General features: G+C 49.4%; 1 protein-coding gene across 6 annotated transcripts in view; it reads left to right on the forward strand.

The window, feature by feature from the left end:
• The window catches only part of DIP2C (disco interacting protein 2 homolog C), a 416,214-nt gene that overhangs the window by 267,166 nt on the left and 134,604 nt on the right, over window positions 1–14,444 (forward strand). For all 6 annotated transcript variants that reach the window (XM_047848086.1, XM_047848087.1, XM_047848088.1 and 3 more), the window contains 3 exons: window positions 4,719–4,853; window positions 7,207–7,326; window positions 8,367–8,564. In XM_047848086.1, coding sequence (XP_047704042.1) covers window positions 4,719–4,853; window positions 7,207–7,326; window positions 8,367–8,564 — 453 coding nt within the window. The remainder of the gene's footprint in view (window positions 1–4,718; window positions 4,854–7,206; window positions 7,327–8,366; window positions 8,565–14,444) is intronic.

Below are 14,444 nucleotides of genomic sequence, written 5' to 3' on the forward strand. Positions count from 1 at the left end.
CCCCCTCCTCTCTCCTTCCCTCCCCCTCCTTTTTCTGTCTCTCTCCTTCCTCTCACCCCTCTCCCAACCACTCCCCTCTGGTGCTATCATGCATTACAGATTCTGAAGCAACCATCTGCTGCTGGGGACAAAAGTCCTATGGCGTAGATGATACAGAACCCACCTGTGGGGGCAGCTCTGGGTGGGGTTCACAGCAGAGGTGACCCTTGACAGGTGGCTGGAGGATGGCCACCATTTTTTCTTTATTTTAAAAGTACAGGGAAATTGATAAACAGTGAACTCACTTGCGCAGAAGATGGAGACCTGGTCTGATGATCTCAAAGTTCTCCTACTGCAGGTGGACATCTGTGGCCTCACCCCAGGAGCCGATGAGCCTTACAGTCCTTGAGCCACGCTTCCAGCACCTGTCACACACAGGCTTCGAGGCAGCCTAGTTAAGCCCCTGGAGCCCCGTGTCACGTCAGCGCGGCGTCCTCTGGTGCCCTCCCGGATGCCGGCTGCGGGGGCAGTGACCCCACCATGGCCACATGTGCGATTTGTGAGCAGGTTGAGAGGGAGGGGAGATGATGCAGAAGTAAGTCTGGAAGGCATTTTGGAGTCACCCAATTGTCAACGCTCCTACTTCTTAGTCACCAGATGCATTGGAATTGTTACTTCCCTGTTTCAGAGTGGAGACCCTGCAATGTTCGCGCCTCGCTGCGCAGCCCTGAGTGGCCCCTCCCAGTGACGTGGCCGCCTGGTGACGTGGCTGTTTGGTGACGTAGGCACACGCGGACATGAGCCTGCGACGTGGCTGCCTGGTGACGTAGGCACACTCGGACGTGAGCCGGTGACGTAGGCACACGTGGACGTGAGCCCGCGACGTGGCTGCCCGGTGATGTAGGCTCACGTGGACGTGACCCCTCGACATGGATGCCTGGCGACATGGCTGCCTTATGACGTAGGCACATGCGGACGTGAGCCCGCGATGTGGCTTCCCGGCGACGTAGGCTCACGCGGACGTGAGCTGGCGATGTGGCTGCCTTATGACGTAGGCACATGCGGACGTGAGCCCGCGATGTGGCTTCCCGGTGACGTAGGCTCACGCGGACGTGAGCCGGCGATGTGGCTGCCCGGTGACGTAGGCACACGCGGACCTAAGCCCGCGACGTGGCTGCCTGGTGATGTAGGCACACGCGGACATGTGCCCGTGACGTGGCTGCTCGGCGACGTAGTCTCACGCGGACGTGAGCCCGCGACGTGGCTGCCCGGTGACGTAGGTTCGCGCGGACGTGAGCCCGCGACGTGGCTGCCCGGTGACGTAGGCATACCCGGACGGGAGCCCGCGACGTGGCTGCCCGGTGACGTAGGCACACCCGGACGGGAGCCCGTGATGTGGCTGCCTGGTGACGTAGGCTCGCGCGGATGTGAGCTGGCGACGTGGCCGCCTGGTGACGTGGCTGTTTGGTGACGTAGGCACACGCGGACATGAGCCTGCGACGTGGCTGCCTGGTGACCTGGCTGCCCGGTGACGTAGGATCAGGCGAAAGTGAGCCAGCGACGTGGCTGCCTGGTGACGTAGGCACACTCGGACGTGAGCCAGTGACGTAGGCACATGTGGACGTGAGCCCGCGATGTGGCTGCCCGGTGACGTAGGCTCACGCGGACGTGAGCCCGCGACGTGGCTGCCCGGTGACGTAGGCTCGTGCAGACGTGAGCCCGCGATGTGGCTGCCCAGCGACGTAGGCACACGCGGACGTGAGCCCGCGACGTGGCTGCCCGGTGACGTAGGCACACCCGGACGGGAGCCCGTGACGTGGCTGCCCGGTGACGTAGGCTCGCGCGGATGTGAGCTGGCGACGTGGCTGCCCGGTAACGTAGGCACACGCGGACGTGAGCCGGCGACGTGGCTGCCCGGTGACGTAGGCACACGCGGACGTGAGCCCGCGACGTGGCTGCCTGGTGACGTAGGCTCGCGCGGACGTGAGCCGGCGACGTGGCTGCCCGGTGACGTAGGCACACGCGGACGTGAGCCCACGACGTGGCTGCCTGGTGACGTAGGCTCGCGCGGACGTGAGCCGGCGACGTGGCTGCCCGGTGACGTAGGCACACGCGGACGTGAGCCCGTGACGTGGCTGCCCGGCGATGTAGGCTCGCGCGGACGTGAGCCCGCGACGTGGCTGCCCGGTGACGTAGGCTCGCGCGGACATGAGCCGGCGACGTGGCTGCCCGGTGACGTAGGCACACCCGGACGTGAGTCCGCGATGTGGCTGCCCGGTGACGTAGGCACACCCGGACGTGAGCCCGCGACGTGGCTGCCTGGCGTTGTCGGTTCACGCGAACGTGAGTGCGGCCCCAGCGCGGTGAGCGCCTCTCCGCTTCCGTGCTGGGTGGCTGGCTTGGATCTTTGTCATTTCGCCCTGCTGCCTGCTGTGCCTTCACTCTAGATAGGAGACCCCAGCGGCCGTACCGCTTAGCCACAGAGTCAGCGTTTTTACTGCCAAGGCAAGTCTCTTTGGTCGAAGCGTGGGTAGGGCTGAAAAGGAGGGTGGAAACGGCGTCTCAGACCTTGAAGAGGCGACACGAGTCCCACTGCCACACGTCGCTCGGTGACCGGACAGAGCTGCCTACTCGCCCTTGTCCGAGGTGTTCCTTTTCTGAGCTAAGATCCAGGAAATTGCCCTTTGGGGGGTGTGAGGCCGCTCTGGCTGCCGTGACAAGCACCCTGGACTTGGAGCTTAACCGACAGAGTTCACTGCCCTGCCTGCCGGAGGCGGGGAGTCCAGCATCCGGGTGTGGGCAGGGCTGGTTCCTCCCGAGGCCTCTCTGCCGGACGTGCAGACGCCGCCCTCTCTCCGTGTCGTCTCGTGGTCGTCCTTCTGTGTGTGTCTGTTCCGACTACCTCAGGAGGACGCTGGTGACCCCTCTAAAGACCCGTCTCAGTGTGCGCTCGCATTCTGAGGGCCTCGGGGTGAGGACTTGTACGTGGGACTTAGCGGGGACACAGTCCAGCCCATGCTGGGGCGAACACTCCTGGAAAAGGGAGGTGAGACGCGGAGAACCCAGCTGTCTGCTGCGGGCTGTGCTCGGCGCGCTCGTCCGCTTGTCTGCCGTGCGGAGATTCCGGGTTCACTGCTCCCGCCTGTGCTGCCCTTGCAGGTGCGTTCACGGGCTCCCTTTGGCGAACGTCTGTGCCGTGCACCTAATGGGGGCAGCGCTTGGGTGCCTCTGTGTGTTTACCGCTCAAGGTAGGTGTTATCATCACCATCCCCGCTTTACGGAGAAGGACCCTAAAGCATAGGTCGGTTAGTAACTGGTCCTAGGGGATCAGCGACGAGCAGACGGCCAAACCCTGTGACGCCGGCAGCCCAGCTCCCAGGGCCATGGGTGTGTCCGTGCGCCTGCAGGGTCGGCATGCCTCGGACCACCCAGGCACATCGGGATGTGTTGGCCGCCGGGGGTTGCCCCCGTGAAGCTTGCCTAGGGGTGCGCGTTAATCTCCCTCGGCTGTGGCGTCCCCTCGTGATGGGAGATCACTTCCGTTATCGGTCACTCCGCAGTCTCCGTGCGCGCATAGTTGCAGACCCGCCTACTTGGGCAAACTATTTGTAACTGTAAATCGGTTCTCTGAGGACATGTGCAGAACGGCTAAAATTTGAGTTCCCGGCATGCGTGTTCCCAGCTGAGGGCCAACAGGGTACCTCTTTTGTCACCTTGGACTATAGAAGGTGTTCTTTACACGATCTGTTTGGCACCCTGTTTGTCGTCTTTCTTGTGCTTTTGGTTGGTGGTTTCAGTGCTTAAACAGTCCTCGTATGTGGTGCTGAAGTGGGGCCACATCCAGAGGAGACAGGCCGGCCGTGGAGCATGTGCTTCTAATCATGCGGAGCCACAGAAACCCGGTCAAGCTGCTGCCTAGTAAGGATAACCAAATCAGACTTAATGGTATAATGCCCGTGGTCAGAACTGAGGATATGCAAAATGTCATTGATGGTCTCATTGATACACTTTTTTTAATGCCTTATTTAGCAAATACAAAAATTGTGCTTCCCCCACTTAACCGGTGAGTGCTTCCCTTCGTGGTGACTGTCGCGGTGGGGACGGACTGGGGCCAGTCTCGTGGGTGATACCGCGCTGATACCCGCTGGTTATAAACACACTTTGGAATGATTATTCAGTATCATGCGTGCTAAAACAAATGGAACAGCTAATATTTCTTGAATGCTTACCCTCTATCATAAAGTATCTTAAGAGCTTTACGTGTGTTTAGTCCATTCGCTGTACCCTGTAGGGGACTGGCCGTGTCATTCCCATTTAGTGGAGGAGGGCACCGACACGCCCCCTGGGGCCTGGAGGAAGTGGGATACGAGCCCCAGGCGCTCTACCTGTAGAGCTTGAGCTCCTCACTGTCTCTGTTAGGACAGACAAGGAAGTTACCCTTTACGAACAAACCCATAACTTAAAATATTTCTCTTTCCACTGGCTGTTTGAAAACGTCACTTTAACGTGCTGCATTGATGCGGCTTCAGCTGTAATATCATTGTATCAGTGTGGTTCCATCTTGAGAAGTATAAATTGCCTTAAGGATCATCTTTGTCCTGACACTTTTGTGGTGCACTTGGATTCAGATTCTTGGCCCTTTCTTGGGATGTGGCAGTTTTTGAAGCCCTATTGCTCACTTACCCTTCAGAATAACTCCATTGTGATGATCCGAAAACTTGTGATTTGCTTCTTTATAGAAAATCACTCTGCACCTCCTGATGTAACCACTTACACCTCAGAACACTCGATACAAGTAGAAAGGCCACAAGGCTCAACGACATCACGGACGGCACCAAAGTATGGCAACGCGGAGCTCATGGAGACTGGCGATGGTAGGTCTTCTGACGATCATTTTTCCTTCTTTATAAATCCTCATTTCTACTAAGTTGCCCTTCTGTGCGCAGGATTGGATGTGTTTCTCGTAGATACAAAGTGACTCACGGGACCTGGTTTATCACCTTCTTTACGTGGCTCCCATGGAAGGTGGCACGGGGACAAGAAATGCAAATGATCTCCAAGTTGTCCAAGAGTGTTTCCTTGTAGGAAAAAATATCAGTGTGGGGGGAACTCAGTCACGAGAAGAAAACAGAAATTTTATGAGTCTGACATGTTTGCTAATCAGTAACAAATGTTGGTTCGGCAGTTAAGAAATTAGCACGGACGTGTTAAGACCACGAGCAGTTGGGAGAAGGATAACATGAAGTTAAACATAAAACGATAATTGACGTGTATGGGTTAGTGTGATGCTTTAGACTTCTGAAGAAAGAGGGTTTTTTCCTCCATATCGGAAAAAAAAACGTCAGCGGTGATCAAGTACAGTAGTGGGGGCTCTCCCTCATTCCTCGTCCTTCTGCGTCAGTACATTCTGAGTATGGTGGCCGCTTCTGTGACCCGGTCTGGAGAAGCAGACTTGGGCGTCAACCCCATGCTCTATTCTGCTTTCCGTGTGCTCAGCCCTTCCCAGGCCGCGAGAGTGTGGTAGACCCAGTGGTGATGTAAGATGTGATTTTCGTGAAGGCAGCCAGTGTGGCCTTGGTGTGCCGTCCATCCCTCTGGGTGTGTGTCCTGTGGCACTGTGTGGTCTGGGGCTGGCGAGGAAGGCCCTGACCTGTCTGTCGGGTGGCATGCCCCGTCCTCGTTCCAGTCCCACTCCCCTGGGGTCGGTGAGCCGCCCTGGTTTCGCTGGGGTGCTCGCAGTGCCAGTGTTGCTTTGTGTCCCTGTTAAAAGTCATCCTGTATCCAGTCGGTTGTTACTGTTACTCTTGTCACCATTTAATAGCTTTGTTGTCTGTGAAGTCTGCCTTTGACTGTTCCCCTAGGTAAGTTCATGTTGTCCTGCTGACACCACGTGAGTCCTCTGTGTCCTGTGTTTCTCTGTGTGCAACGATCCCTGTATCAGAGTCACCCAGGACCTTGTCAGAAAACAGATTCTGGAACCCTCCCAGCCCTAACCCATCACAGGCTCGGGGCGGGGTCCTCAGGAGGACTCTTGCGTGTTGTGGCCGAGCCGGAGCACCAGTGGCAGTGGGAGACGACCTTCCGTTCACCCGAACCTACTCAGTGGGGCACTTAGTGGAGAAATACTGTGTTTAGATATTGAGAGTTCTGGGTGCTATATCTTTGTATGTTTCCCAAACTATTAAATATTTAATGTCTCAATTCTGTAAGTGCCCGATATATTTTGAGGCTATCTGTGAAAATGCTTTTTATTTGATAAAAAGCTTCCTTGAGATCTGTCATATTTGTTCCAGACGCTGAGATCTGTCTTTATGATACATGACCATCAGTGGGGGAGGGGGAGGAGGAGGAAGAGGGCAGCTCTGCCAGGGTTTCGGGAAAGCCCCTTCCAGCCTGGTTCCCTTGCAGGACCTCTCGGCAGAGTAGAATGTGCTACAAGGACACTCTTGTCTGGTTTGAGGATGTCAGCACCCTGATGCTCCTTGTATTTGTTAATTTGAGGCGTTTAAAAATCTTTCTGCCTTTTTGGCAATCATTTATTCAGTTTCCAAAATGATGTTCGTTGTTGTAGATAAGAAATATGTTGTCATGATACGGAGTTTATTTTTGTCTGTACATGTGAATATGTGCCGTATCCTGGTGTTTTGGGTTATGCAAAAAATTAAGAGCATTTAAATTGCTGTGCTCAGGAAGCACTGGCTGAACATGCACTCAGGTGAGCAGAAACTGAGGCACGGACGAGGGCCACTGGATAGTCAGAGTATAGGCCTGCCACGGAGCCCACAGAGCCTGAGTGCCCCGCCCTTGTGTCAGGATGTGCCTGGCACATTGGGCAGGCCACTCTGGCCCCAGAGAGGGCAGTGCTGATGGTCTCCAGAGACAGCTCTCAGAACTCCATCAGAGAAGGACAGGGGAGCAGATCCTGTTTCAGGAATGGGAGGTGTGATTGGGTGCAGCCCAGGGTCTGGTGCCCCTCCCCCAACCCCAGCAGGACATCTGCAGCATCGTTCCAGGGGTCTCTGCAGACCCTGTGGTGCTGGTGGGGCCACTGCACCCTGACATCCACTCAGGGGCAAGCTCTTGCCGGGTGGGGTGTCCTGGGTGGCAATTGCAGGACCCTCAATATGGGGCCCTGGCACTGGTGTCACGACCATTTTTCCTGTGGCTGCTTGTTCACCTGGTGAGGTACTGACTGGTCCTTCTTCTGTCGGTGGTTCTGTTTTCCAGGGGTGCCAGTGAGTAGCCGGGTGTCAGCGAAAATTCAACAGCTCGTCAATACACTCAAACGACCGAAGCGGCCGCCGTTACGGGAATTCTTTGTTGATGACTTTGAAGAATTGCTGGAAGGTGAGAGGGGCCTCCGCCCCCCACTTACTCTGTCTGCGTGATCCCAGGGACTGTCATGACTGGGCTGTTAAGAGTAACAATCTTGGCACCACTGCAAGACCAGAATCTTCTCTAGAGACTGTAGGCACTGTTCCCAAAGCCACCTTTAAAGACAGGCTAAGTGCGGGCAAGGCAGGATAGACACCCAGGCTGCATGTTTGTGGCCCTCCCAGGGTGCAATCACGGCTGTGAGCCCGGCCTCCACCAGGTAGCAGAAACGCGGGGAAGCACACAAAACTGTGACTCAAGGTGACACGTGCTCTCTACGTAAGCGCATTAAGAGGAAGGCAGAGTGTGCATGCGGCTGGGATCATTTCCTGCCCCTCTGTGCAAATTCAGGACTACATCAAACCCAGATTCCTTATTTTCTTGTTCTTTCTACCACAAGTAAGACACTGCTGATTCTCTGGCCAGCAGGGGGAGATTGTCAATCGCAGACTGTGAGGGAGAGAATCCTTTTCTAAAAGTGAGAAGCGTAACAGTTGCTAACGTAAACTAAAGAGTTGAGAAGATTGTATTGCATTATAGGCCATTTTTTGTTTTACTCAAGAAAACGTGCTTGGGTTGGTTATTGATAGTAACTGTTGCAAATTCAAATTTACATCCCCATATTTAAGGGCAAAATATAATTTAACAAAATTTGAGCTCTGGAGTCCAGAATTACTAGTGTATGTACATCAGGAGTTGATATTTTGAACAGCTGTTGCAATCCCAGAGTCCAGGCATGTTAAAATACACAGTTCATCTGTCAGTTTACAGATGCACTCAGGTCTCCCTATATTCACCATCCCAGCATTGCCTTAGAAAGTGTAAGAATTAAGTGCTTTCGTTATGTCCGTGAAGCTAGCATATAGGTCCTGGCTGTGATTCTAGAAAAGCACGTGTGCATGTTTTCAGTCCACCAATAAACATGTGTAAGTCTTCTATCTTCTTTAAAAGGAAGAGAACAGTGATTGTGCTAACATGCATGTATTTTTTTTAAAAACTTCCAATCTATTTAGTTCAGCAACCGGATCCGAACCAGCCAAAGCCAGAGGGAGCGCAGATGTTGGCGGTACGTGGGGAGCAGCTGGGAGTGGTGACGAACTGGCCGCCATCGCTAGAAGCTGCATTGCAGCGGTGGGGGACCATCTCCCCGAAGGCCCCGTGCTTGACCACGATGGACACGAACGGGAAGCCCCTGTACATCCTCACTTACGGTAATTCCGTATGCCGCTTCATCTTCCTGACTCTGCCTGCATACAACAGCCATTTTTGGGGTGCTTCACTTACGTTTGTAAATCCAGTACAGAAACAAAACGGACTTAGAAAGGAAATATTTTAGGGAAAGTACTTAATTTGAATATGAAAAGTTACTACTTATTAAGCGTTTCTGGAGTAAAATCCAGAAATGGGTACAAAAAAAATCAGTCATAACCCTAATAAGATAGTGGATTTTACCTCTTGGAACATGCATGTGATGTTCTTGAAAGTCATGCCTTCAGGAAGGATGGGTAATTAAAGAATATGTATTTAGGGGCGCCTGGGTGGCGCAGTCGGTTGAGCGTCCGACTTCAGCCAGGTCACGATCTCGCGGTCCGTGAGTTCGAGCCCCGCGTCAGGCTCTGGGCTGATGGCTCGGAACCTGGAGCCTGTTTCCGATTCTGTGTCTCCCTCTCTCTCTGCCCCTCCCCCGTTCATGCTCTGTCTCTCTCTGTCCCCAAAATAAATAAACGTTGAAAAAAAAAAAGAATATGTATTTAAACTCTTTTATGTGTATCCTTCAGAAAAAACAAAAACCATTTCCAAAGTGATTACTCAAAAAAGCAAGAGAAACAGGGTTTTCTTTAGTTCTTCATTCAGTACAATTAATGAAATCTGTGAACTTTTGGAAGTAGTTTTCTGTACCAGAAAGATTTCGTTCTCTTTGTTCCTTGGGTAAGGGGCCAAGGAGAAAGCAGGTGGTTGGGTTACCATCACAGCACCTGCTGCAGCTTTGCAGAGAGACCAGCTGAATAACAGGAAGACCAGAGCTGTCCCTCCTCTGTCTGCACGTGTGAGATTAGGTGACCTGTGTCTAGATCGAAGTTTTGTGTCCCTGGCAGCAGTGCTCTTACGTGGAGTAGGAAGGGGGCTCGTTTCTACGTTGGCCCATGTTACGGTAAGCGACACAGAGTCCAGCCTTTTGGGATGTGGGGCCTCAGGGGGTACCCGCTGTAGACTCCAGCATTACCTGTGCGTCTCACGGACAGAAATGGGTTTGGGGTTTAGGAGCGTATGTCTCCCAGCTTTGCCATTTTCTGGCAATGTTGGGTATTTCTAAGTGGATAAAGAGCATTTCACCCATGGTGAGGCTTAGCTGGATTTTTTCATTATGCTCTTTGGAAATCGGTTTCAGTCAAGTAAGTGGAAGACTTTCCTTAGTGACCCCCATCCCTGGCCAGACCCAGCCCTGAAGCTGGTGGTGTGGCTGGAACTGCTGCTCCTTAGCTTCTTCCAGAGATCATCTGCCACGTACGGGGACTCCCGGGACCCACCGTGTGCACACGCAGCGAAGCGCCCACCTGGCTGCCTACAAGCGTGCACTGAGATGAGCAAGGCGCTAACTGTGTACCTGCCCAGCGTGGGGCAGGGCATCAGAGAAGGAGACACAGTTTTCCAGGCTGAGGACTGTGGTCAGAAGGGCGGCCCTTCTCCTGAGGGAACAAAGAGCAGAGAAGCGCTGACTTTGCCTTCGTGCACGTTACTGCGAGCTGCAGTGTAAGATGGACGCCGAAAGTTATCTGAGGGAATTTGGCTATCTAAGGGAAGTGTGTCTACACCCCAGCATCACAGCCCCTGCTCTTCAGTCATCTATGTTTTCTTGCATTTACTCATCTGTATGAGGCATATGCTGTGGGTCACTCTTGGTTTTGACCTGTTAAAGGAATGTAAGCAATGCATCTCCAAAAACACGGTGCTAGTTCATCAGGATGTAAAAGGGAAGTGTTGGCCAATACCAGAAAAACTGTAGAAAAGTGCTTTGTAGGTAGAAACACTGAGATAGATGAACCTGTGATGGCTGGGTGTTGCTCAGAATACAGAGAAGAGCTCACTGACTAAGAATTGTTCTCATACCAAGGAACTCAGTCTCATTGGCAGACTAGACTGTTTACAGTCTTGTAGTTCACTTTCGGCTCTCATTTAACTTCCTGCAAAGCCGGAGGGTAGCTGAGAAACTTGGGATCTTTGATGGAAAATACAGGGAGTGAAGGTTAACAACCCTGTAGAACAATCCACTGTTCTCCATTTACCAATACAAATAAAACACCATCTTACAGTCTTCAGTTAATAAAAATAAATCATGCTAAGCAACTAATTTCCTTCTATCATGAATCTTCGCTTCCTCCTGTTCTCAGCACGATACCTGCAAATTTATTCTACTTTGCTGCAGTGCGCTTTTATTACCAGGCAAACTCCCTCTTCCTCTTTTTCTTTTCTTCCTTCCTTCCTTTTGTGATTTATGACTTGGCTTTTGCTCCACATATTTTGAAATATTCAGGTGCTTGAGCTAGAAAAGTGTTGGGAAACCTTTCTACATGGTTTATGCTTTGCATTATTGGCGGTGTGTTTCTCAGGCTCCACTGCTGTTCGCAGGTGACCTAGCCACTGTGCTGAGCATGAGCTCTGAAACCCCTTCCTCACCCGCCTACCCGCTTCCTCAGACCTACACTCTTCTTATGGTTGCGTACTCCTCACAGAAATCCATTTGAAATTAAAATTGATCTGTAGTAAGACAGTGCATGCATCATGTCCGCATCTCTTTCTTTTTTCTATATGCACAGGCTATCTTAGAGTCTTAATATCTATTTTCTCAGTTAAAATACCAGTTTAACTTGGCAAAATCGGTTGAGACTTCGTGTCCCCCACCTTCCAAATACATAGTACGGAATTATTATTAACTGGTATTGGCCATGGTCACCATTTTATACATCTCATGACTTATTTTGTAACTGGATGTTTGTACCTTTGACCCCCTTCACCCAGTTATGCCTCCCTCTCCCCCCCCCCCCCACCAGTCTGTTCTCCGTATATGTATGAGCTTGGGTTTTAGATTCTGCAAGTGAGTGAGATCACAAGGTATTTGTGTCTCTCTGTCTCACCTGTTTCACGTAGCATGATGCCTCCAAGTCCATGCATGTTGTTGTAAATGGCAAGATTTCATGCCTTGTTATGGCTGAATAATGTCCTGTGTACATATACCACCTTTTCTTCATCCACTCATCCGTTGATGACCAGTTTTAACCCCCATGCTGGTTTTTCCAGAGTGGCTGCCCAGTTTGCCCTCCCACCAACAGTGTAAGAGGTTCCCCTTTCTCCACATCTTCGCCAACACTTGTCATCCCCTGTCTTTTAGATGCTAGTCATTCTGACAGGTATGAGGTGGTAGCTCGGTGATTTTGACTTAATCTCCCTGGTGATGAGTGATGTTGAGTACTGTCTTTTGGCCATCTGTGTGTCTTTGGAGAAATGTCTGTTCAGTTCCTGTGCCCATTTTTGAATCCATTATTTTTTTCCATTGAGTCGAGTCCTTTATGTACTTAGATGTTAACCCCTTATTGGATAAATGATTTGCAAATATCTTCTGTAATTTGCTTTTTCATTGTGTGGATGGTTTCCCGTCCTGCACAAAAGCTTTTTAGTGTGATATGGTCCCACTTGTTTATTTTTGCTTTTGGTGTCGGATCCAAAAAATCATCCCCAAGATCCATGTCAAGGATCTTAGCACCTATTTTCTTCTAGGAGTTTTATGGTTTCAAGTCTTAGGTTCGATTTTTTTCATTCATTTTGAGTTAATTTTTAGGTGTGGTTCAGTGCCATTCTGCTGCATGTGACTGTCCAGTTTTCTCACTACTAATTGAAGAGACTGCCTCTTCCCTATTGTGTATTCTAGACTCCTTTGCTGTAAGCTAATTGACATATATGCATGAGTTTATTTATGGGCTCTCTGTTCCATTGATCTGTGTCTGTTTTATGCCAGTGCCACACTGTTTTAATTACTGTAGCTTTGTAATACAGTTTAAAATCAGGGAGCTAGCTGCCCCCAGCTTTGTTCTTCGTACTCAAGATTCCTTTGGCTGTTTGGGGCCTCTCGTGTTTCCATACAAATGTTAGGATTCTTTGTTCTACCTCCATGAAAGATGCCATAGATATTTTGGTAGGGATTGCATTAAATCTGTAGATTGCTTTGGGTAGTACAGACATTTTAACAATATTATTTCTCCCAATTCATGAGCATGGAATGTCTTTCCTTTGTTTGTGTCTTCCTCAGTTTCTTTCATCAGTGTCTTAGAATTTTCAGAGTTTAGGTCTTTTAGCCCCTTGGTTGAAATTTTTCATGGTACTTACTCTTTTTGATGCAACTCTAAATGTTTTCTTAATTTCTCTGATAATTCATTGTTAGTTTCTAGAAATGCAGTTGAATTTTGTGTATCAGTTTGCACTCTGCAACTTTACTCAATTCTTGGATTAGTTCTAACGGGGTTTTTTGTTTGTTTATTTCTTTGGATTTGGTGGCATCTTTAGAGTTTTTCTGTATATAAAATCCTATCCTCCTCAAATACAGATAGTTTTACTTCTTCCTTTCCAATGTGGATACCTTTTAAGTCTTTTTCTTGCCCAAATACTCTGGCTAGCACTTCCAAAACCATTGAACAAAAGTGGTGAGACTGGACATCCTGGTCTTGATTCTTTTCTTGGCACACAATACTCACTATGGGTTTTGAATGTATGGCTTTTATTATGTTGAGGTATGGTCCCTCTGTATTCCCTTTGTTGAGAGTTTTTCATCAAAAAATGTTGAATTTTGTCAAATGCTTTTTTCTGCATGTATGGAGAAATGATTTTTATTCTTCATTTTGTTAATGTGGTGTATCATGTTGATCGATTTGACAACGTTGAGCCATCCACATATCCCTGGAACAAATCCCACCGATCACAATGTATGATCCTTTTACTCTATTGTTGAATTCAGTTTGCTAATATTTTGTTGAGGAATTTTGCATCTATGTTTATGAGGAGTAAGGGCCTCTTATTTCTTTTGTGTGTCCTTGTCTGGTTTTGGTATCAGGGTAACACTGGCTTCATTAAATGAGTTTGGAATCATTCCCCTCCTCTAATTATTTTGGAAGAGTTTAGGAAGGATAAGTGTTAAATCTTCTTTGAATGCTTGATAGAATTCACAAGGAAAGGCTTCTGTTTGTAGGGAGGTTTTTAAGTTTCTGATTAAATCTCCTTACCAGTAATCATTCTATTCAGATTTTGTTTCCTCATGATTCGTTGTTGGAAGATCGTATGTTTCTAGGATTTATTCATTTTTTCCAGTTTGTTGGCATATCACTGTTCCTGGTGGTCTCTTGTGATCCTTTGTATTTCTGTGGTGTTGGTTATAACTTTCATTTTTTATTTTACCTGAGATTTTAAATGAGAGTCCACTCTCGTTTTCTTTTGGTGAGTCTATCCAAGGATTGTCAGTTTTGTTCACCTTTTCTAAGAACCAGTTCTTGGTTTTGTTGATCTTCTCTATTGCCTTTTTAGTCCCTATTTTAACAATTTCTGCTCTGATCTTGGTTACTTCCTTCTTTCTGCTAGCTTGGGCTTCATTTGTTCTTCTCCTGGTTCCTTGAGGTGTAAGACTAGGCTGTTCAGTTGAGATTTTTCTTGTTCATTGAGGTACACCTATATTGCTATGGACTTCCGTCTGAGAACCGCTTTTGCTACAAATCATAAGTTTTGGTAGGTTGTATTTCCGTTTTTACTTGTCTCAAGGTATTTTTTTAATTTCTTCTTTGAATTTTTTGTTGTCACACTGGTTGTTCAGTAGCATGTTGTTTAATCTCCACATACTTATGAATTTTCCAGTTTGCTTCTTGTAATTGACTTCTCACTTCATACCATTATGGATCAGAAAAGACGCTTGCTATGTTTTCAGTCTTGAATTTATAGAGATTTGTTTTGTGGCCTCACGTATGATTTGGAGAATGTTCCATGTGCATTTGAGAAGAATGTGTATTTGGTGCTTATGGATGGAGTGTTTGATAAAAATTAAGTCCATATGTTCT

The sequence above is a fragment of the Prionailurus viverrinus genome, unplaced genomic scaffold (genome assembly GCF_022837055.1).
Source record: "Prionailurus viverrinus isolate Anna unplaced genomic scaffold, UM_Priviv_1.0 scaffold_51, whole genome shotgun sequence".
NCBI lineage: Eukaryota > Metazoa > Chordata > Mammalia > Carnivora > Felidae > Prionailurus > Prionailurus viverrinus.